Below are 22996 nucleotides of genomic sequence, written 5' to 3'. Positions count from 1 at the left end.
GGCAGCGCGGATCATGCTGCAGGGGGCGCCCGGGTGCCAGCTGGTGGCAGACAGCATGTCCAACGCCTCCAACGCCGCCTACGGGGCGTACTTCGAGCGGCTGTACATCATCCAGGACGGCCGGGTGGTCTACCAGGGGGGCCGGGGGCCGGAGGGCTACAGGATCTCCGAGCTCAGGGACTGGCTGGAGCGGTACCAGGAGCGGCTGCTGGTGAGCCCGGGATCCCTGGTCATCCAGCTCTAGGTGCACCACAGGACTGGCACTATGGGGGATCCCTGGTCATCCAGCTCTAGGTGCCCCCCAGGACTGCCACTGTGGGGGTCAACTCTAGGTTCCCCCACCAGGACTGGCACTATGGGGTCTCCCTGGTCATCCAGCTCTAGGTTCCCCCACCAGGACTGGCACTATGGGGGCTCCCTGGTCATCCAGCTCTAGGTGCCCCCCGGGACTTGCACTATGGAGGCTCCCTGGTCATCCAGCTCTAGGTGCCCCCCAGGACTTGCACTATGGAGGCTCCCTGGTCATCCAGCTCTAGGTGCCCCCCAGGACTTGCACTATGGGGGCTCCCTGGTCATCCAGCTCTAGGTGCCCCCCAGGACTGGCACTATGGGGGCTCCCTGGTCATCCAGCTCTAGGTGCCCCCCAGGACTTGCACTATGGGGGCTCCCTGGTCATCCAGCTCTAGGTGCCCCCCAGATCCAGCTCTAGGTGCCCCCCAGGACTGGCACTATGGGGGCTCCCTGGTCATCCAGCTCTAGGTGCCCCCCGGGACTTGCATTATGGAGGCTCCCTGGTCATCCAGCTCTAGGTGCCCCCTCTCCCCCTGGGAATAGCACTATGGGGGCATACTGGTCATCTAGATGCCCGCCCGGACTGGCACTTACAGGACACCCAGGTCATCCAAGTCTAAGTGCACCACACCCCCGAACTATAGGGGCACCCTGGTCACCCACGTCTCTATGCTCCCCTTGGGACTGGCACTATGGGGGCACCCTGGTCATCTAGATGCCCCCCCCCCCCCCCCGGGACTGGCACTTAGGTCATCCAAGTCTAGGTGCCCCACATCCCCGAACCTGACACCATGCGGGCACACTAGACATCCAGGTCCTCCTCCCGGGACTGGCAGAATGAGGGCACCACGAGCTGAGCCCACCTGTAGTGACTGTAACACACACAAAGCAGGAATAAGCTACAATTATGTCGGTTCTTCATGTGTTTGTTCTATGTGTGAGTGTGCAGAGTGGGGTCAGGCAGCCTGAGTTCTGGGGTTGCTGGGACATGTAGTTCCCCAGCAGCCACAGAGCCACCTGCCCCTGCTGCAGTGTGTATCTGTGAGAGTAGTGGCTGCGGTCCCTGTGCGGGAACTGCCGGGGGTGTAATAGTGAAGACCGGCTCTGAAATGGTTAATAAATCAGAGAGTCGCGTCCGATGTCCCCCAGACCCCGGCAGGGGCCGCACAGGGGTCGCAGCACCCCCCTTTATTTATGGCACTTTTCTAAGCAGACTTTTATATAAAGGTTTTTTATCATTCAAAAGTAAAAAGATAATAATAAAAATCTAACACAGTGATTGTTCCTGATTCCTGCATCTGTTATTGGGGGGGCGGGGGGGGGGGGGGCGCAGGGAGCCGGGCTCAGTATGGGGGGTCCGGCCGGGGGTCCCACTCACATACATCGTTTTCAGTGTAACACTCAGATTGCAAGAACCCGGCCCGGCCTGATGAAGCACAAACACAATGAGCACAAGTGTAACAATCACTATGAGAAGTGTCAGGTGTGGAATAAGAGGTATTTGTCCTTACACAGCTAAAATACACGCAGGTGACTGGAAAGAGTCAGCCCCAATGCAAATACACCCTCTTACCTGTCCAACAACATACTTTGTGTATCACTTCCCAGGTGAGGCAGCTGCTCACTTTCCCCTAAACCATCGCACTAAACTTGGCTGTTCTCCTAAAGCTCTATGTGACCCATATATGACTAATACTATGCTGTACTGAGAGCACCTACACTAATGCAGTCTGGTACCTGGTCTCTGCTGGAGGAACCACACAGGGGACACCTAACACACACCTGGATGTCCACGACAAATATGGGCAACTGTTGTATCTGTACACTGGCACTCAAGGCACAGGTTATAAACGTATTTACATGCATTGTAACTACCAAATGTATCATTCCTACAGAGGGGGAAGTGTCTGACCTGTCCTGCACCCCTAAACTACCTTCTACAAATTGCTGCTGCCTCTTCTGCTTTCTGAATTCCTCCTGTGCACCGTTGGAGTGGGCTACACATATATTCAGTAGTGCTGAGTAATCCCATCAGTTATCCTGGTACTGTGTGGTTTTATAACAGTTGTAACCTAACTACTGTATGATTCATTGTATAGGGAAAAAAGCAGGAGTCCTGCGACCCTACCTGTTCCCCACTGCCTGTCCTGTGACAAAGGACCTGTCAGCAGATGTGGGAATGTTCCCTGTACAGAGAAAGCAGGTATAGGACGTAGTAGCCAGGTATCTTTAGGACTGTGTGTGTATATATATATATATACATATATACATATATATATATACATATATATATATATATATATATACTTACAATGATAAGCACACTAAGGAAACACTGCCATTAACATTCACAGAAGGCTACATTTAAAACATACAATTTGAACATAAAATTGGGAATGGGTTAGAGATGAAGGAGGGTGAGGGACAGTAGGAGGGGTGAGGGAGTGAAGAGGATAGGTGAGAAATACAGGAGGAGACAGGGATAGATGAGGGGTGAGTGATAGACAATGGGGGAGGGAGGAGGGGTGGTGATAGACAATGGGGGAGGGAGGAGGGGGGAGTGATAGACAATGGGGGAGGGAGGGGGTGACGGAGGTAGAATAAGGAATGAATTAGGAGGGGCGAGGGAGATGGACAAAGGGGTAAGGTCATGTGACGGATGAAGAAGTTGGGGATAAGATGAGAGGAGTGGGCAAAGAATATAGAAGAGAAGGAGGGGGAAGGACAGAGGAGTAGGAAGGAGGGGTAGGGGAGAAGGATAAGAGGATGGTGGAGGGAGGAGGAGGGGGAAGGGCATAGGAGGAGTGAGGGATTGAGGAGGGGTGAACTACAGTAAGATGAGGAGTGAGGGCTAGAGGAGGAAGGCTGAGGGAAGGAAGAAGAGGAGTGAGGGATGAAGGAGAGGTAGGAAAGAGAGAAAGAGTGAGAGGGGAAGAATCTAGGGGTGAGGGATGGAGAAGGGGGGTAAAAGGTGGAGGGCATGGGAGGAGTGAGGGATTGAGGAGGGGTGAACTAGTAAGATGAGGAGTGAGGGCTAGAGGAGGAAGGCTGAGGGATGGAGGAGGGGTAGGGAGGAAGCTTGAGAGGCAGAGGGTGAGGGATGGAGAAGGAGGGGTAAAGAGGGGGAAGGGCATAGGAGGAGTGAGGGATTGAGGAGAGATGAACTATAGTAAGGTGAGGGCTAGAGGAGGAAGGCTGAGGGATGGAGGAGGGGTAGGGAGGGGAGGAAGCTTGAGAGGCATAGAGAAAACAGGGGTGAGGGATGGAGAAGGAGGGGTAAAAGAGGGGGAAGGGCATAGGAGGAGTGAGGGATTGATGAGGAGCAGGGAAGGGAGGAAGCTTGAGAGGCATAGAGGAAGAACAGGGGTGTGGGATGGAGAAGGAGGAGTAAAAGAGGGGGAAGGGCATAGGAGGAGTGAGGGATTAAGGAGAGGTAGGGAAGGGAGGAAGCTTGAGAGGCATAGAGGAAGAATGGGTGAGGGATGGAGATGGAGGGGTAGGGAGAGATGGACGAAAAGTAAGAAGGATATAAAAGGAAAGGTGAGGGAGAAGGAATGGCTAATGATGGGTGAGGGAAAAGACCAGAGGAGGATGGCAAAAGGACAGAGGAGAGAGAAGGAAGGGGAAAGACAGAAGAAAGGAATGGAGTAGGAGGGAAAAGTACAGGAGAGGATGCGTGAGATATGGAGGAGGAGACGGTATGGGAGGAGGCGGCATGAGGGTGGATTAGGAGAGGTGAGGGAAGAGCAGAGAAGGACAGAGTAGGAGGGTTAATGTGGGTACACACCTGAAAGATATATCTGCAGATGATGGTTATTCATACACACTGAACAACTGTGGTCCCACTGGCTGGGGGTTGTGTGGCAACCCCCTCTTCGGCGGCATCTGCAGCAAGTTTCCGGGCAGTCAGCAGACCATGCATGCACAAAGCACGATGTTCAGATATGTCTGCAGATGTTTCTTCCATCGGCTGTGTGGCACAGCCAAAACCATATGTCTGTGAGCAACGTCATTCACAGACAAATCATCTGTACACACTGGCCGATGTGAACACGATACATGGGCCATTCAATCGAATGACCAAAATATCGGCCAGTGTGTTAGGAGAGAGAAAGGAAGGTCAGAGGAGGAGGGGTGAGAGATGGAGGAGGGGAGAAGGACAGAGGAGGAGGGGTGAGAGATGCAGGAGTAGAGAAGGACAGAGGACGAGTGGTGACGGAGGAAGGAAGTGAGAAGGGCAGAGGAAGAGGGGTGATGGAGGAAGGAAGTGTGAAGGACAGAGGAAGAGGGGTGATGGAGGAAGGAAGTGAGAAGGACAGAGGAAGAGTGATGATGGAGGAAGGAAGGGAGAAGGACAGAGGAAGAGGGGTGATGGAGGAAGGAAGGGGGAAGGACAATGGAGGAGAGGAGAAGGTCAGAGGAAGAGGGGTGAGAGATGTAGGAGGGGAAAAGGACAGGAAGAGTGGTGATGGAGGAAGGGAGGGAGAAAGACAGAGGAAGAGTGGTGATGGAGGAAGGAATGAAGAAAGACAGGAGGAGGGATACTGAAGAAGGGTAGAAGGACATAGTAGGGGTGATGAAGGAGGAGAGGAGGGGAGAAGGACAGAGGAAGAGGGGTAATGTAGGAGGGTAGAAGGACAGCGGAGGGGTGATGGAATAGGGAAGGAGAAGGACACAGGAGGAGTGGTAATGGAGGAGGGTAGAAGGACAGAGGAGGGGTGATGGAGGAGGGGAGAAGGACAGAGGAGGAGGGGTGATGGAGCAGGGGAGGACAGAGGAGGAGGGTTGAGAGATGGAGGAGGGGAGAAGGTCAGAGGAGGAGGGGTGATGGAGGAAGGAAGGGAGATAGATAGTAGGGGAGGGGAGAGGAATAGAGGAGGACAAAAGAGGAGGGTTGAGTGATGGATGGGGAAAGGATGGAGAGCTTCTTTATGCACAATTCCCTTGATCCAAAGGATCCCTCTCTGACACCCACCACCTGCAGCCCGGCTTGCACATGCACAGGCCCATGAATCATAAACCTGCATCCCTCACAACGCAACTGATTGGAACACCTGTCTTTTGCATTTATATTTGTGATTATACATGCATACAGCATTAATAATTGTCACTATGCATGCAGTAAGTAGCGGGATGTATTGGTTACTTCGTTATAGCCACACCTCTGTAACTGTTACTTATAATTAAATTTACGTCACGTGCTATTTGTTTGATGTGCAGTGGGGCTTAGGATATAAACATAACTAAAACTCCAGTGAAGCTGTGATTAACTAGATCTCATTCTGCTCACTAGAGACATAGGGCATGATTCAACATAGATCGCACTTGTAATCGCACGCAATTTTGCTGCAAAAATATGCTAATTTCTTCCACAGCTCAGCCAGCATAAAGACGCCAACTACTGCTTTCTCACATCCAAATACCTCACAGTCCTGTGTATACATCAGTAACATCAGCCACAGCTCAGCCAGCATAGAGACGCCCACTACTACCTTCTCACATCTGTAATACCTCACAGTCTTGTGTATACATCAGTAACATCAGCCACAGCTCAGCCAGCATAGAGACGCCCACTACTACCTTCTCACATCTGTAATACCTCACAGTCCTGTGTATACATCTGTAACATCAGCCACAGCACAGCCAGCATAGAGACACCCACTACTGCTATCTCACATCTGTAATACCTCACAGTCCTGTGTATACATCTGTAACATCAGCCACAGCACAGCCAGCATAGAGACACCCACTACTGCTATCTCGCATCTATAATACCTCACACTCCTGTGTATACATCTGTAACATCAGCCACAGCACAGCCAGCATAGAGAAGCCCACTACTGCTATCTCACATCTGTAATACCTCACAGTCCTGTGTATACATCTGTAACATCAGCCACAGCTCAGCCAGCATAGAGACGCCCACTACTGCTTTCTGACATCTGTAATACCTCACAGACCTGTGTATACATCTGTAACATTAGCCACAGCTCAGCCAGCATAGAGATGCCAACTACTGCTTTCTCACATCCATAATACCTCACAGTCCTGTTTATACACCAGTAACATCAGCCACAGCTCAGCCAGCATAGAGACACCCACTACTGCTATCTCAGATCTGTAATACCTCACAGTCCTCAGTATACATCTGTAACATCAGCCACAGCTCAGCCAGCATAGAGACACCCACTACTATTTTCTCACATCCATAATACCTCACAGTCCTGTGTATACATCAGTAACATCAGCCACAGCACAGCCAGCATAGGGACACCCACTACTGCTAACTTAGATCTGTAATACCTCACAGACCTGTGTATACATCTGTAACATTAGCCACAGCTCAGCCAGCATAAAGATGCCAACTACGGCTTTCTCACATCCATAATACCTCACAGTCCTGTGTATACACCAGTAACATCAGCCACAGCACAGCAAGCATAGAGACACCCACTACTGCTATCTCGCATCTATAATACTTCACAGTCCTCTGTATACATCTGTAACATCAGCCACAGAACAGCCAACATAGAGACGCCCACTACTGCTATCTCACATCTGTAATACCTCAAAGTCCTGTGTATACATCTGTAACATCAGCCACAGCTCAGCAAGCATAGAGACGCCTACTGCTATCTCACATCTGTAATACCTCATAGTCCTGTGTATACATCTGTAACATCAGCCACAGCACAGCCAGCATAGAGACGCCCACTACTGCTATCTCACATCTGTAATACCTCACAGTCCTGTGTATACATCTGTAACATCAGCCACAGCTCAGCCAGCATAGAGATGCCCACTACTGCTTTCTGACATCTGTAATACCTCACAGTCCTGTGTATACATCTGTAACATCAGCCACAGCACAGCCAGCATAGAGACGCCCACTACGGCTATCTCACATCTGTAATACCTCACAGTCCTGTGTATACATCTGTAACATCAGCCACAGCTCAGCCAGCATAGAGATGCCCATTACTACCTTCTCACATCTGTAATACCTCACAGTCCTGTGTATACATCTGTAACATCGGCCACAGCTCAGCCAGCATAGAGACACCCACTACTGTTTTCTCACATCCATAATACCTCACAGTCCTGTGTATACATCAGTAACATCAGCCACAGCACAGCCAGCATAGAGACACCCACTACTGCTATCTCAGATCTGTAATACCTCACAGTCCTGTGTAAACATCTGTAAAATCAGCCACAGCGCAGCCAGCATAGATACGCCCACTACTGCTATCTCACATCTGTAATACCTCACAGTCCTCTGTATACATCTGTAACATCAGCCACAGCTCAGCCAGCATAGAGACACCCACTACTGCTATCTCACATCTGTAATACCTCACATGCCTGTGTATACATCTGTAATATCAGCCACAGCTGAGCCAGCATAGAGACACCCACTACTGCTTTCTCACATCTGTAATACTTTACAGTCCTATGTATACATCTGTAACATCAGCCAGAGCTCAGCCAGCATAGAGATGCCCACTACTGCTTTCTCACATCTGTAATGCCTCACAGTCCTGTGTATACATCTGTAACATCAGCCAGAGCTCAACCAGCATAGAGATGCCCACTACTCCTATCTCACATCTGTAATACCTCATAGTCCTGTGAATACATCTGTAACATCAGCTACAGCACAGCCATCATAGAAATCCACTACTGCTATCTCACATATGTAATACATCACAGTCCTGTGTATACATCTGTAACATCAGGCACAGCTCAGCCAGCATAGAGACGCCCACTACTGCCTTCTCACATTTATAATTCCTCACAGTCCTATGTAAACAACTGTAACATCAGCCACAGCTCAGCCAGTATAGAGACGCCCACTACTGCTTTCTCACATACATAATACCTCAAAGTCCCATGTATGCATCTGTAATATCAGCCAAAGCTCAGCCAGCATAGAGACGCCTACTGCTTTCTCACATCTGTAATTCCTCACAGTCCTGTGTATACATCTGTAACATCAGCCACAGCTCAGCCAGCATAGACGTCAAATACTTCTTTCTCACATGTGTAATACCTCACAGTCCTGTGTATACATCTGTAACATCAGCCACAGCACAGCAAGCATAGAGACAACCACTACTGTTATCTCGCATCTATAATACCTCACAGTCCTGTGTATACATCTGTAATATCAGCCACAGTGCAGCCAGCATAGAGACACCCACTACTGCTATCTCACATCGGTAATACCTCAAACTCCAGTGTATACATCTGTAATATCAGCCAAAGCACAGCCAGCATAGAGTCGCCCACTACTGCTATCTCACATCTGTAATACCTCACAGTCCTGTGTATACATCTGTAACATCAGCCACAGCTCAGCCAGCATAGAGACACCACTACTGCTTTCTCACATCTGTAATTCCTCACAGTCCTGAGTATACATCTGTAACATCAGCCACAGCTCAGCCAGCATAGAGACACCCACTGCTGCTTTCTCACATCTGTAATACCTCACATGCCTGTGTATACATCTGTAACATCAGCCGCAGCTCAGCCAGCATAGAGACGAACACTACTGCTATCTCAGATCTGTAATAACTCACAGTACCGTGTATACACCAGTAACATCAGCCACAGCTCAGCCAGCATAGAGACGCCCACTACTGCCTTCTCACATCTGTAATACCTCACAGTCCTGTGTATACATCTGTAACATCAGCCACAGCACAGCAAGCATAGAGACGCCCACTACTGCTATCTTACATCTGTAATACCTCAAAGTCCTGTGTATACATCTGTAACATCAGCCACAGCTCAGCAAGCATAGAGACGCCTACTGCTATCTCACATCTTTAAATCCTCACAGTCCTGTTTATACATCTGTAACATCAGCCACAGCACAACCAGCATAGAAACGCCCACTACTGCTATCTCACATCTGTAATACCTCACAGTCCTGTGTATACATCTGTAACATCAGCCACAGCACAGCCAGCATAGAGACGCCCACTACTGCTATCTCACATCTGTAATACCGCACAGTCCTGTGTATACATCTGTAACATCAGCCACAGCTCAGCCAGCATAGAGATGCCAACTACTGCTTTCTCACATCCATAATACCTCACAGTTCTGTGTATACACCAGTAACATCAGCCACAGCTCAGCCAGCATAGAGATGCCCACTACTACCTTCTCACATCTGTAAAACCTCACACTCCTGTGTATACATCTGTAACATCAGCCACAGCACAACCAGCATAGAAACGCCCACTACTGCTACCTCACATCTGTAATACCTCACAGTCCTGTGTATACATCTGTAACATCAGCCACAGCACAGCCAGCATAGAGACGCCCACTACTGCTATCTCAGATCTGTAATACCTCACAGTCCTCAGTATACATCTGTAACATCAGCCACAGCTCAGCCAGCATAGAGACACCCACTACTATTTTCTCACGTCCATAATACCTCACAGTCCTGTGTATACATCAGTAACATCAGCCACAGCACAGCCAACATAGGGACACCCACTACTGCTCTCTTAGATCTGTAATACCTCACAGACCTGTGAATACATCTGTAACATTAGCCACAGCTCAGCCAGCATAAAGATGCCAACTACGGCTTTCTCACATCCATAATACCTCACAGTCCTGTGTATACACCAGTAACATCAGCCACAGCACAGCAAGCATAGAGACACCCACTACTGCTATCTCGCATCTATAATACCTCACAGTCCTCTGTATACATCTGTAACATCATCCACAGAACAGCCAACATAGAGACGCCCACTACTGCTATCTCACATCTGTAATACCTCAAAGTCCTGTGTATACATCTGTAACATCAGCCACAGCTCAGCAAGCATAGAGATGCCTACTGCTATCTCACATCTGTAATACCTCATAGTCCTGTGTATACATCTGTAACATCAGCCACAGCACAGCCAGCATAGAGACGCCCACTACTGCTATCTCACATCTGTAATACCTCACAGTCCTGTGTATACATCTGTAACATCAGCCACAGCTCAGCCAGCATAGAGATGCCCACTACTGCTTTCTGACATCTGTAATACCTCACAGTCCTGTGTATACATCTGTAACATCAGCCACAGCACAGCCAGCATAGAGACGCCCACTACGGCTATCTCTCATCTGTAATACCTCACAGTCCTGTGTATACATCTGTAACATCAGCCACAGCTCAGCCAGCATAGAGATGCCCATTACTACCTTCTCACATCTGTAATACCTCACAGTCCTGTGTATACATCTGTAACATCGGCCACAGCTCAGCCAGCATAGAGACACCCACTACTGTTTTCTCACATCCATAATACCTCACAGTCCTGTGTATACATCAGTAACATCAGCCACAGCACAGCCAGCATAGAGACACCCACTACTGCTATCTCAGATCTGTAATACCTCACAGTCCTGTGTAAACATCTGTAAAATCAGCCACAGCGCAGCCAGCATAGATACGCCCACTACTGCTATCTCACATATGTAATACCTCACAGTCCTGTGTATACATCTGTAACATCAGCCACAGCTCAGCCAGCATAGAGACACCCACTACTGCTATCTCACATCTGTAATACCTCACATGCCTGTGTATACATCTGTAATATCAGCCACAGCTGAGCCAGCATAGAGACACCCACTACTGCTTTCTCACATCTGTAGTACCTCTAAGTCCTGTGTATACATCTGTAACATCAGCCACAGCACAGCCAGCATAGAGACGCCCACTACTGCTTTTTCACATCTCTAATACCTCACAGTCCTGTGTATACATCTGTAACATCAGCCACAGCTCAGCCAGCATAGAGACGCCCACTACTGCTTTCTCACATCTGTAATACCTCACAGTCCTGTGTATACATCTGTAACATCAGCCACAGCTCAACCAGCATAGAGACACCCACTATTGCTTTCTCACATCTGTAATACTTTACAGTCCTATGTATACATCTGTAACATCAGCCAGAGCTCAGCCAGCATAGAGATGCCCACTACTGCTTTCTCACATCTGTAATGCCTCACAGTCCTGTGTATACATCTGTAACATCAGCCAGAGCTCAACCAGCATAGAGATGCCCACTACTCCTATCTCACATCTGTAATACCTCATAGTCCTGTGAATACATCTGTAACATCAGCTACTGCACAGCCATCATAGAAAGCCACTACTGCTATCTCACATATGTAATACATCACAGTCCTATGTAAACAACTGTAACATCAGCCACAGCTCAGCCAGTATAGAACCACCCACTACTGCTTTCTCACATCTGTAATACCTCACAGTCCTGTGTATACATCTGTAACATCAGCCACAGCACAGCAAGCATAGAGACGCCCACTACTGCTATCTCACATCTGTAATACCTCACAGTCCTGTGTATACATCTGTAACATCAGCCACAGCTGAGCCAGCATAGAGACGCCTACTGCTATCTCACATCTGTAATACCTCACAGTCCTGTGTATACAACTGTAACATCAGCCACAGCTCAGCCAGCATAGAGACACCACTACTGCTTTCTCACATCTGTAATTCCTCACAGTCCTGAGTATACATCTGTAACATCAGCCACAGCTCAGCCAGCATAGAGACGCCCACTACTGCTTTCTGACATCTGTAGTACCTCACAGACCTGTGTATACATCTGTAACATCAGCCACAGCTCAGCCAGCATAGAGATGCCCACTACTACCTTCTCACATCTGTAATACCTCACAGTCCTGTGTATACATCTGTAACATCAGCCACAGCACAGCCAGCATAGAGATGCCCACTACTGCTATCTCACATCTGTAATACCTCACAGACCTGTGTATACATCTGTAACATCAGCCACAGCTCAGCCAGCATAGAGACACCCACTACTGCTTTCTCACATCTGTAATACTTCACAGTCCTGTGTATACATCTGTAACATCAGCCACAGCTCAGCCAGCATAGAGATGCCCACTACTGCTTTTTCACATCTGTTACAACTAGAGATGAGCGGTTCGGATTCTGTGGAATCCGAACCGCTCCGAACATTGGGGATCCGAGTCCACCCGAACCCTGTTCGGGTGTTCACCGCCTGACTCGGATCCCCGTTCGGGGCCGAACGGCGGCCGCCTGATGTCGGATTCTCACTAGAGAATCCGACATCAGGTCTCCTCGTGTGTAGGGCAGAGCGCAGTGATAGCGCTCTGCCCTACACAGACACAGACACACAGCCGCCAGCGGCAGCTGTGTGTTTGTTACAGCAGCCAATGAGAGTCACACAGACTCTCATTGGCTGCTGCACGGAGGGAGCCGGCTGGAGCTCACACATGAGCTCCGTCTTCCGGCTCCCTCCTCAGCGTGTGACAGAGTGGACGGCGCGGGAGCGGGGATACAGGTAAGTTTTTATTTTTTAATTTGTGCAAGGGCCGGGGGCGCTACTGGGGGGGGTCTGCTACTGGGGGGGGCTATACTACTGGATGGGCCTGCTACTGGGGGGGGCTATACTACTGGGGGGTCTGCTACTGGGGGGCCATACTACTGAGGGGCCTGCTACTGGCGGGGGCCATACTACTGGGGGGGGCCTGCTACTGGGGCAGCCTACTACAGGGGGGGCCATAATACAGGGGGGGCCCATACTACAGGGGGGGCTACTACAGGGGCAGCCTACTACTGGGGAGGGCCTGCTACTGGGGCAGCCTACTACTGGGGGGGCCATACTACTGGGGGGGCCATACTACTGGGGGGCATACTACTGGGTGGCATGATAATGGGGGGCATACTACTGGGGGGGCCTGCTAATGGGGGGCATACTACTGGGTGGCATGCTAATGGGGGGCATACTACTGGGGGGGCCTGCTAATGGGGGGCATACTACTGGGGGGCATTCTACTGGGGGCACTGCATAGTGGACCCTACTACTAAAGGGACTGCATAGGGGGCACCACTGCTGGGGGACATTGTGTAAGGGACACCGCTACTGTGGGCATTGTGTAAAAGGGTCACTACTGTGGGCATTGTGTAAAAGGGGCACTACTGTGTGTCGTAACATAAATAAGAGACACTACTTTATGGTGTAATGTGAATCAGGCCCTATGTGCGGTGTAATGCGAATAAGATTGTGCACTGTGACTCCTAGGGCCGTAGCCCACTTTGTAAACAAGTACTGTGACTCTGCTGGCCGTATCCCACTGGGTGGGTGCACTACTTTTCATTTCTGCCACTGCTGTGTGGCAATGTGTCATAGATGTGCTTTATACTGTGGTGTCTGTGTCGTTGTGCCGCTGCTTTGTCGCTTAGTGTAACCAGTCGGCTCACTGCAACCTTTGGCCAATAATGTTGAAAACAATATTATAAGCTGTGATATGGTCTAAATTGACTGGAAATTAATGTTATTGAGGTTAATAATACTCTAGGAAAAAAAAAAGACCAATTTATGTGATTTTAGCTTTTTTTGTCAATTATTGTAAAAAAATCCAAATCCAAATCCAAAGCCAGTCACCGCAGTTTGGCAAATCCAAATCCAAATCCAAAGCCGGACGACGAATTAGAACCAAATCCAAATCCAAATCCGGCAAAAATGGTCCGGCGCACATCCCTAGTTACAACTCACAGTACTGCATATACATTGGGAACATCAGCCACAGCTCAGCCAGCATAGGGACACCCACTACTGCTATCTCACATCTGTAATACCTCACAGTTATGTGTATACATCTGTAACATCAGCCTCAGCGCAACCAGCATAGAGACACCCACTACTGCTATCTCTCATCTGTAATACCTCACAATCCTGTGTATACATCTGTAACATCAGCCACAGCTCAGCCAGCATAGAGACACTCACTATTGCTATCTCACATCTGTAATACCTCACAGTCCTGTGTATACATCTGTAACATCAGCAACAGCTCAGCCAGCATAGAGACACCAACTACTGGTATCTCACATCTGTAATACCTCAGTCCTGTGTATAAATCTGTAACATAAGCCACAGCTCAGCCAGCATAGATACGCCCACTACTGCTATCTCACATCTGTAACACCTCACAGTCCTATGTAAACATCTGTAACATCAGCCACAGCTCAGCCAGCTTAGAGATGCCCACTTCTGCTTTCTCACATGTGTAACACCTCACAGTCCTGCATATACATCGGGAACATCAGCCACAGCTCAGCCAGCATAGAGACACCCACTACTGCTATCTCACATCTGTAATGCCTCACAGTTCTGTGTATACATCTGTAACATCATCCACAGCTCAGCCAGCATAGAGACGCCCACTGCTGCTATATCACATCTGTTATACCTCACAGTCCTGTGTATACATCTGTAACATCAGCCACAGCACAGCCAGCATAGAGAAACCCACTACTGCTTTCTCACATCTGTAATACCTCACAGTCCTGTGTATAAATCAGTAACATCAGCCACAGCTCAGCCAGCATAGAGACACCCACTATTGCTTTCTCTCATCCGTAAAACCTCACAGTCCTGTGTATACATCTGTAACATCAGCCACAGCTCAGCCAGCATAGAGACACCCACTAATACTATTGCACATCTTTAATACCTCACAGTCCTGTGTATATATCTGTTACATCAGCCACAGGTCAGCCAGCATAGAGAAACCCACTACTGTTTTCTCACATCTGTAGTACCTCACAGTCCTGTGTATACATCTCTAATATCAGCCACAGCACAGCCAGCATAGAGATGCCCATTACTGCCTTCTCACATCTGTAATACCGCACAGTCCTGTGTATAAATCTGTAACATCACCCACAGCTCAGCCAGCATAGAGACGCCCACTACGGCTTTTTCACAACTGTTACAACTCACAGTCCTGCATATACATGGGGAACATCAGCCACAGCTCAGCCAGCATAGAGACACCCACTACTGCTATCTCACATATGTAATACCTCACAGTCCTGTGTATACATCTGTAACATCAGCCTCAGCCCAGCCAGCATAGAGACACCCACTACTGCAATCTCTGATCTGTAATACCTCACAATCCTGTGTATACATCTGTAACATCAGCCACAGCTCAGCCAGCATAGAGACGCCCACTACTGCTTTCTATCATCTGTAACACCTCACAGTCCTGCATATACATCGAGAACATCAGCCACAGCTCTGCCAGCATAAAGACACCCACTAGTGATTTCTCAGAACTGTAATACCTCACAGTCCTCTGTATACATCTGTAACATCAGCCACAGCTCAGCCATCATATAGACACACACTAGTGATTTCTCAGATCTGTTATACCTCACAGTTCATCGTATACATCTGTAACATCAGCCACAGCTCAGCCAGCATAGAGACGCCCACTACTGCTTTTTCACATCTGTTACAACTCACAGTCCTGCATATACATTGGGAACATCAGCCACAGCTCAGCCAGCATAGAGACACCCAATACTGCTATCTCACATCTGTAATACCTCACAGTCCTGTGTATACATCTGTAACATCAGCCTCAGCGCAACCAGCATAGAGACACCCACTAATGTAATCTCACATCTGTAATACCTCACAATCCTGTGTATAAATCTGTAACATCAGCAACAGCTCAGCCAGCATAGAGACACCAACTACTGGTATCTCACATCTGTAATACCTCAGTCCTGTGTATAAATCTGTAACATCAGCCACAACTCCGCCAGCATAGACAACCACTACTGCTATCTCACATCTGTCATGCCTCACAGTCCTGTATATACATCTGTAGCATCAGGCACTGCTCAGCCAGCATAGAGAAGCCCACTACTGCCTTCTCACATCCATAATACCTCACATGCCTGTGTATACATCAGTAACATCACCCACAGCTCAGCCAGCATAGAGACACCCACTACTGCTATCTCACATCTGTAATACCTCACAGTCCTTTGTATACATCTGTAACATCAGCCACAGCTCAGCCAGCATAGAGACACTCACTACTGCGATCTCACATCTGTAATACCGCACAGTCCTGTGTATACATCTGTAACATCAGCCACAGCTCAGCCCGCATAGAGACACACACTACTGCTATCTCGTATCCGTAATGCCACAGCTCAGCCAGCATAGAGACACCCACTACTGCTATCTCACATCTGTATTGCCTCACAGTTCTGTGTGTACATCTGTAACATCAGCCACAGCTCAGCCAGCATAGAGACACCCACTGCTGCTATATCACATCTGTTACACCTCACAGTCCTGTGTATACATCAGTAACATCAGCCACAGCTCAGCCAGCATAGAGACACCCACTATTGCTTTCTCACATCCGTAAAACCTCACAGTCCAGTGTATACATCTGTAACATCAACCACAGCTCAGCCAGCATAGAGACGCCCACTACTGCCTTCTCACATCCATAATACCTCAAATGCCTGTGTATACATCAGTAACATCAGCCACAGCTCAGCCAGCATAGAGATGCCCATTACTGCCTTCTCACATCTGTAATACCTCACAGTCTTGTGTATACATCAGTAACATCACCCAGAGCTCAGCCAGCATAGAGATGCCCACTACTGCTTTCTCACATCCGTAAAACCTCATAGTCCTGTGCATAAATCTGTAACATCAGGCACAGTTCAGCAAGCATAGATACGCCCACTACTGCTATCTCACATCTGTAATACCTCACAGTCCTATGTATACATCTGTAACATCAGCCACAGCTCAGCCAGCTTAGAGATGCCCTCTTCTGCTTTCTCACATGTGTAACACCTCACAGTCCTGCATATACATCGGGAACATCAGCCACAGCTCAGCCAGCATAGAGACACCCATTACTGCTATCTCACATCTGTAATACATCTCAGTCCTGTGTATACATCTGTAACATCATCCACAGCTCAGTCAGTATAGAGACACCCACTACTGCTTTCTCACATCTGTAATACCTCACAGTCCTGTGTATACATCTGTAACATCAGCCACAGCTCAGCCAGCATAGAGACACCCACTACTGCTATCTCACATCTGTAATACCTCACAGTCCTTTGTATACATCTGTAACATCAGCCACAGCTCAGCCAGCATAGAGACACTCACTACTGCGATCTCACATCTGTAATACCGCACAGTCCTGTGTATACATCTGTAACATCAGCCACAGCTCAGCCCGCATAGAGACACACACTACTGCTATCTCGTATCCGTAATCCCACAGCTCAGCCAGCATAGAGACACCCACTACTGCTATCTCACATCTGTATTGCCTCACAGTTCTGTGTGTACATCTGTAACATCAGCCACAGCTCAGCCAGCATAGACACCCACTGCTGCTATATCACATCTGTTACACCTCACAATCCTGTGTATACATCAGTAACATCAGCCACAGCTCAGCCAGCATAGAGACACCCACTATTGCTTTCTCACATCCGTAAAACCTCACAGTCCAGTGTATACATCTGTAACATCAACCACAGCTCAGCCAGCATAGAGACGCACACTACTGCCTTCTCACATCCATAATACCTCAAATGCCTGTGTATACATCAGTAACATCAGCCACAGCTCAGCCAGCATAGAGATGCCCATTACTGCCTTCTCACATCTGTAATACCTCACAGTCTTGTGTATACATCAGTAACATCTCCCACAGCTCAGCCAGCATAGAGATGCCCACTACTGCTTTCTCACATCCGTAAAACCTCACAGTCCTGTGCATAAATCTGTAACATCAGCCACAGTTCAGCAAGCATATATACGCCCACTACTGCTATCTCACATCTGTAATACCTCACAGTCCTATGTATACATCTGTAACATCAGCCACAGCTCAGCCAGCTTAGAGATGCCCACTTCTGCTTTCTCACATGTGTAACACTTCACAGTCCTGCATATACATCGGGAACAACAGCCACAGCTCAGCCAGCATAGAGACACCCACTACTGCTATCTCACATCTGTAATGCCTCACAGTTCTGTGTATACATCTGCAACATCATCCACAGCTCAGCCAGTATAGAGACACCCACTACTGCTTTCTCACATCTGTAATACCTCTAAGTCCTGTGTATACATCTGTAACATCAGCCACAGCACAGCCAGCATAGAGACGCCCACTGCTGCTATATCACATCTGTTGCACATCACAGTCCTGTGTATACATCAGTAACATCAGCCACAGCTCAGCCAGCATAGAGACACCCACTATTGCTTTCTCACATCCGTAAAACCACACACTCCTGTGTATACATCTGTAACATCAGCCACAGCTCAGCCAGCATAGAGACGCCCACTACTGCCTTCTCACATCCTTAATACCTCAAATGCCTGTGTATACATCAGTAATTCCAGCCACAGCTCAGCCAGCATAGAGATGCCCATTACTGCCTTCTCACATCTGTAATACCTCACAGTCTTGTGTATACATCAGTAACATCACCCACAGCTCAGCCAGCATAGAGATGTCCACTACTGCTTTCTCACATCCATAAAACCTCACAGTCCTGTGCATACATCTGTAACATCAGCCACAGTTCAGCAAGCATAGATACGCCCACTACTGCTATCTCACATCTGTTATACCTCACAGTCCTATCTATACATCTGTAACATCAGCCACAGCTCAGCCAGTTTAGAGATGCCCACTTCTGCTTTCTCACATGTGTAACACCTCACAGTCCTGCATATACATCGGGAACATCAGCCACAGCTCAGCCAGCATAGAGACACCCACTACTACTATCTCACATCTGTAATGCCTCACAGTTCTGTGTATACATCTGTAACATCATCCACAGCTCAGCCAGTATAGAGACACCCACTACTGCTTTCTCACATCTGTAATACCACACAGTCCTGTGTATACACCTATAACATCAGCCACAGCTCAGCCAGCATAGAGACACCCACTACTGCTATCTCACATCTGTAATACCTCACAGTCCTCTGTATACATCTGTAACATCAGCCACAGCACAGCCAGCATAGAGACACCCACTACTGCTATCTCACATCTATAATACCTCACAGTCCTGTGTATACATCAGTAACATCAGCCTCAGCTCAGCCAGCAAAGAGACACCCACTAATGCTATTGCACATCTTTAATACCTCACAGTCCTGTGTATATATCTGTAACATCAACCACAGCTCAGCCAGCATAGAGACGCCCACTACTGCTTTCTCACATCTGAAAAACCTCACAGTCCTGTGAATACATCTGTGACATCACCCAGAGCTCTGCCAGCATAGAGACACCCACTACTGCTTTCTCACATCTGTAATACCTCACAGTCCTGTGTTTACATCTAACAACAGCCACAGCTCAGCCAGCATAGAGATGCCCATTACTGCTTTCTCACATCTGTAATACCTCACAGTCCTATGTATACATCTGTAACATCAGCCACAGCTCAGCCAGCATAGAGACACCCACTACTGCTTCCTCACATGTGTAACACATCACAGTCCTGCATATACATCGGGAACATCAGCCACAGCTCAACCAGCATAGAGGCACCCAGCACTGCTATCTCACTTCTGTAATGCCTCACAGTCCTATGTATACATCTGTAACATCAGCCACAGCTCAGCCAGCATAGAGACACCCACTACTGCTATCTCACATCTGTAATACCGCACAGTCCTGTGTATACATCTGTAACATCAGCCACAGCTCAGCCAGCATAGAGACGCCCACTGCTGCTATCTCACATCTGTAATATCTCACAGTCCTGTGTATACATCTGTAACATCATCAACAGCTCAGCCAGCGTAGAGACGCCCACTGCTGCTATCTCACATCCGTAATACCTCACAGTACTCTGTATACATCTGTAACATCAGCCAGAGCTCAGCCAGCATAGAGACGCCCACTACTGCTTTCTCACATCTGTAACACCTCACAGTACTGTGTTTACATCTGTAATATCACCCACAGCTCAGCCAGCATAGAGACGCCCACTACTGCTTTCTCACATCCGTAAAACCTCACAGTCCTGTGTTTACATCTGAAACATCACACACAGCTCAGCCAGCATAGAGACACTCACTATTGCTATCTCACATCTGTAATACCTCACAGTCCTGTGCATACATCTGTAACATCAGCAACATCTCAGCCAGCATAGAGACACCAACTACTACTATCTCACATCTGTAATACCTCAGTCCTGTGTATACATCTGTAACATCAGCCACAGCTCAGCCAGCATAGAGACACCCACTGCTACTAGCTCACATCTGTAATACCTCACAGTCCTGCATATACATCGGGAACTTCAGTCACATCTCAGCCAGCATAGAGAGACCCACTACTGCTATTTCACATCTGCAATACCTCACAGTCCTGTGTATACATCTGTTACATCAGTCACAGCTCAGCCAGCATAGAGATGCCCACTGCTGCCTTCTCACATCTATAATACCTCACATGCCTGTGTATACATCAGTAACATCAGCCACAGTTCAGCCAGCATAGAGACGCCCACTACTGCTATCTCACATGTGTAATACCTCACAGTCCTATGTATACATCTGTAACATCAGCCACAGCTCAGCCAACATAGAGATGCCGACTACTGCTTTCTAACATCTGTAACACCTCACAGTCCTGGATATATACATCGGGAACATCAGCCACAGCTCAGCCAGCAAAGAGACACCCACTACTGCTATCTCACATCTGTAATACCTCACAGTCCTGTGTATACATCTGTAACATCAGCCACAGCTCAGCCAGCATAGAGACACTCACTGCTGCTATCTCACATCTGTAATACCGCACAGTCCTGTGTATACATCTGTAACATCTGCCACAACAGAGCCAGCATAGAGACATCCACTACTGTTATCTCACATCTGTAATATCTCACAGTCCTGTGTATATATCAGTAACATCAGCCACAGCTCAGCCAGCATAGAGATGCCCACTTCTGCTTTCTCACATCCGTAAAACCTCACAGGCCTGTGTTTACATCTGTAACATCACCCACAGCTCAGCCAGCATAGAGACATCCACTACTACTATCTCACATCTGTAATACCTCAGTCCTGTGTATACATCTGTAACATCAGCCACAGCTCAGCCAGCATAGAGACGCCCACTGCTACTAGCTCACATCTGTAATACCTCACATTCCTGCATATACATCGGGAACTTCAGCCACACCTCAGCCAGCATAGAGATGCCCACTACTGCTATCTCACATGTGTAATACCTCACAGTCCTATGTATACATCTGTAACATCAGCCGCAGCTCAGCTAAAATAGAGACGCCGACTACTGCTTTCTAACATCTGTAGCACCTCACAGTCCTGGATATATACATCGGAAACATCAGCCACAGCTCAGCCAGCATAGAGACACCCACTACTGCTATCTCACATCTGTAATACCTCACAGTCCTGTGTATACATCTGTAACATCAGCCACAGCTCAGCCAGCATAGAGACACTCACTACTGCTATCTCACATCTGTAATACCGCACAGTCCTGTGTATACATCTGTAACATCAGCCACAGCTCAGCCAGCAAGGACACCCACTACTGCTTTCTCACATCTGTAATACCTCACATTCCTGTGTATACATCTGTAACAACAGCCACAGCTCAGCCAGCATATAGACGACCACTACTGCTATTTCACATCTGTAATACCTCACAGTCCTGTGTATACATCTGTAACATCAGCCACAGCTCAGCCAGCATAGAGACGCCCACTACTGCTTTCTCACATCTGTAACACCTCACAGTCCTGCATATAAATCGGGAACATCATCCACAGCTCAGCCAGCATAAAGACTCTCACTACTGCTATCTCACATCTGTAATACTGCACAGTCCTGTGTATACATCTGTAACATCAGCCACAGCTCAGCCAGCATAGAGACACCCACTAATGCTATCTCACATCTGTAATACCTTACAGTCCTGTGTATACATCTGTAACATCAGCCACAGCTCAGCCAGCATAGAGATGCCCACTACTGCTATCTCACATCTGTTACACCTCACAGTCCTGAGTATACATCTGTAACATCAGCCACAACACAGCCAGCATAGAGACATCCACTACTGTTATCTCACATCTGTAATACCTCACAGTCCTATGTATACATCTGTAACATCAGCCACAGCTCAGCCATCTTAGAGATGCCCACTTCTGCTTTCTCACATGTGTAACACCTCACAGTCCTGCATATACATCGGGAACATCAGCCACAGCTCAGCCAGCATAGAGACACCCACTACTGCTATCTCACATCTGTAATGCCTCACAGTTCTGTGTATACAAATGTAACATCATCCACAGCTCAGCCAGCATAGAGACGCCCACTGTTGCTATATCACATCTGTTATACCTCACAGTCCTCTGTATACATCTGTAACATCAGCCACAGCACAGCCAGAATAGAGACACCCACTATTGCTTTCTCTCATCCGTAAAACCTCACAGTCCTGTGTATACATCTGTAACATCAGCCACAGCTCAGCCAGCATAGAGCCACCCACTAATGCTATTGCACATCTTTAATACCTCACAGTCCTGTGTATGCATCTGTAACATCGGCCACAGCTCAGCCAGCATAGAGAAACCCACTACTGCCTTCTCACATCCATAATACCTCACATGACTATGTATACATCAGTAACATCAGCCACAGCTCAGCCAGCATAGAGATGCCCATTACTGCCTTCTCACAACTGTAATACCTCACAGTCCTGTGGTTACATCAGTAAC

The 22996-nt window shown here is 48.2% G+C and overlaps 1 protein-coding gene across 1 annotated transcript in view; it reads left to right on the top strand.

Annotated features, from left to right (window-relative positions):
* The window catches only part of DIO3 (iodothyronine deiodinase 3), a 2195-nt gene extending 603 nt beyond the window's left edge, over positions 1–1592 (top strand). The window contains exon 1 of the mRNA XM_088475211.1: positions 1–1592. This exon is cut by the window's left edge and continues 603 nt beyond it. Within this exon, the coding sequence (XP_088331337.1) occupies positions 1–244 (244 nt within the window). The 3' untranslated portion in view covers positions 245–1592.
* The last annotated feature ends 21404 nt before the right edge of the window (positions 1593–22996 follow it).

Source organism: Taudactylus pleione, unplaced genomic scaffold (genome assembly GCF_031769625.1).
Source record: "Taudactylus pleione unplaced genomic scaffold, aTauple2 ptg000166l, whole genome shotgun sequence".
Lineage (NCBI taxonomy): Eukaryota > Metazoa > Chordata > Amphibia > Anura > Myobatrachidae > Taudactylus > Taudactylus pleione.
Note: the sequence above shows the minus strand (reverse complement) of the source record. Positions and strands in the feature narration are given on the sequence as shown.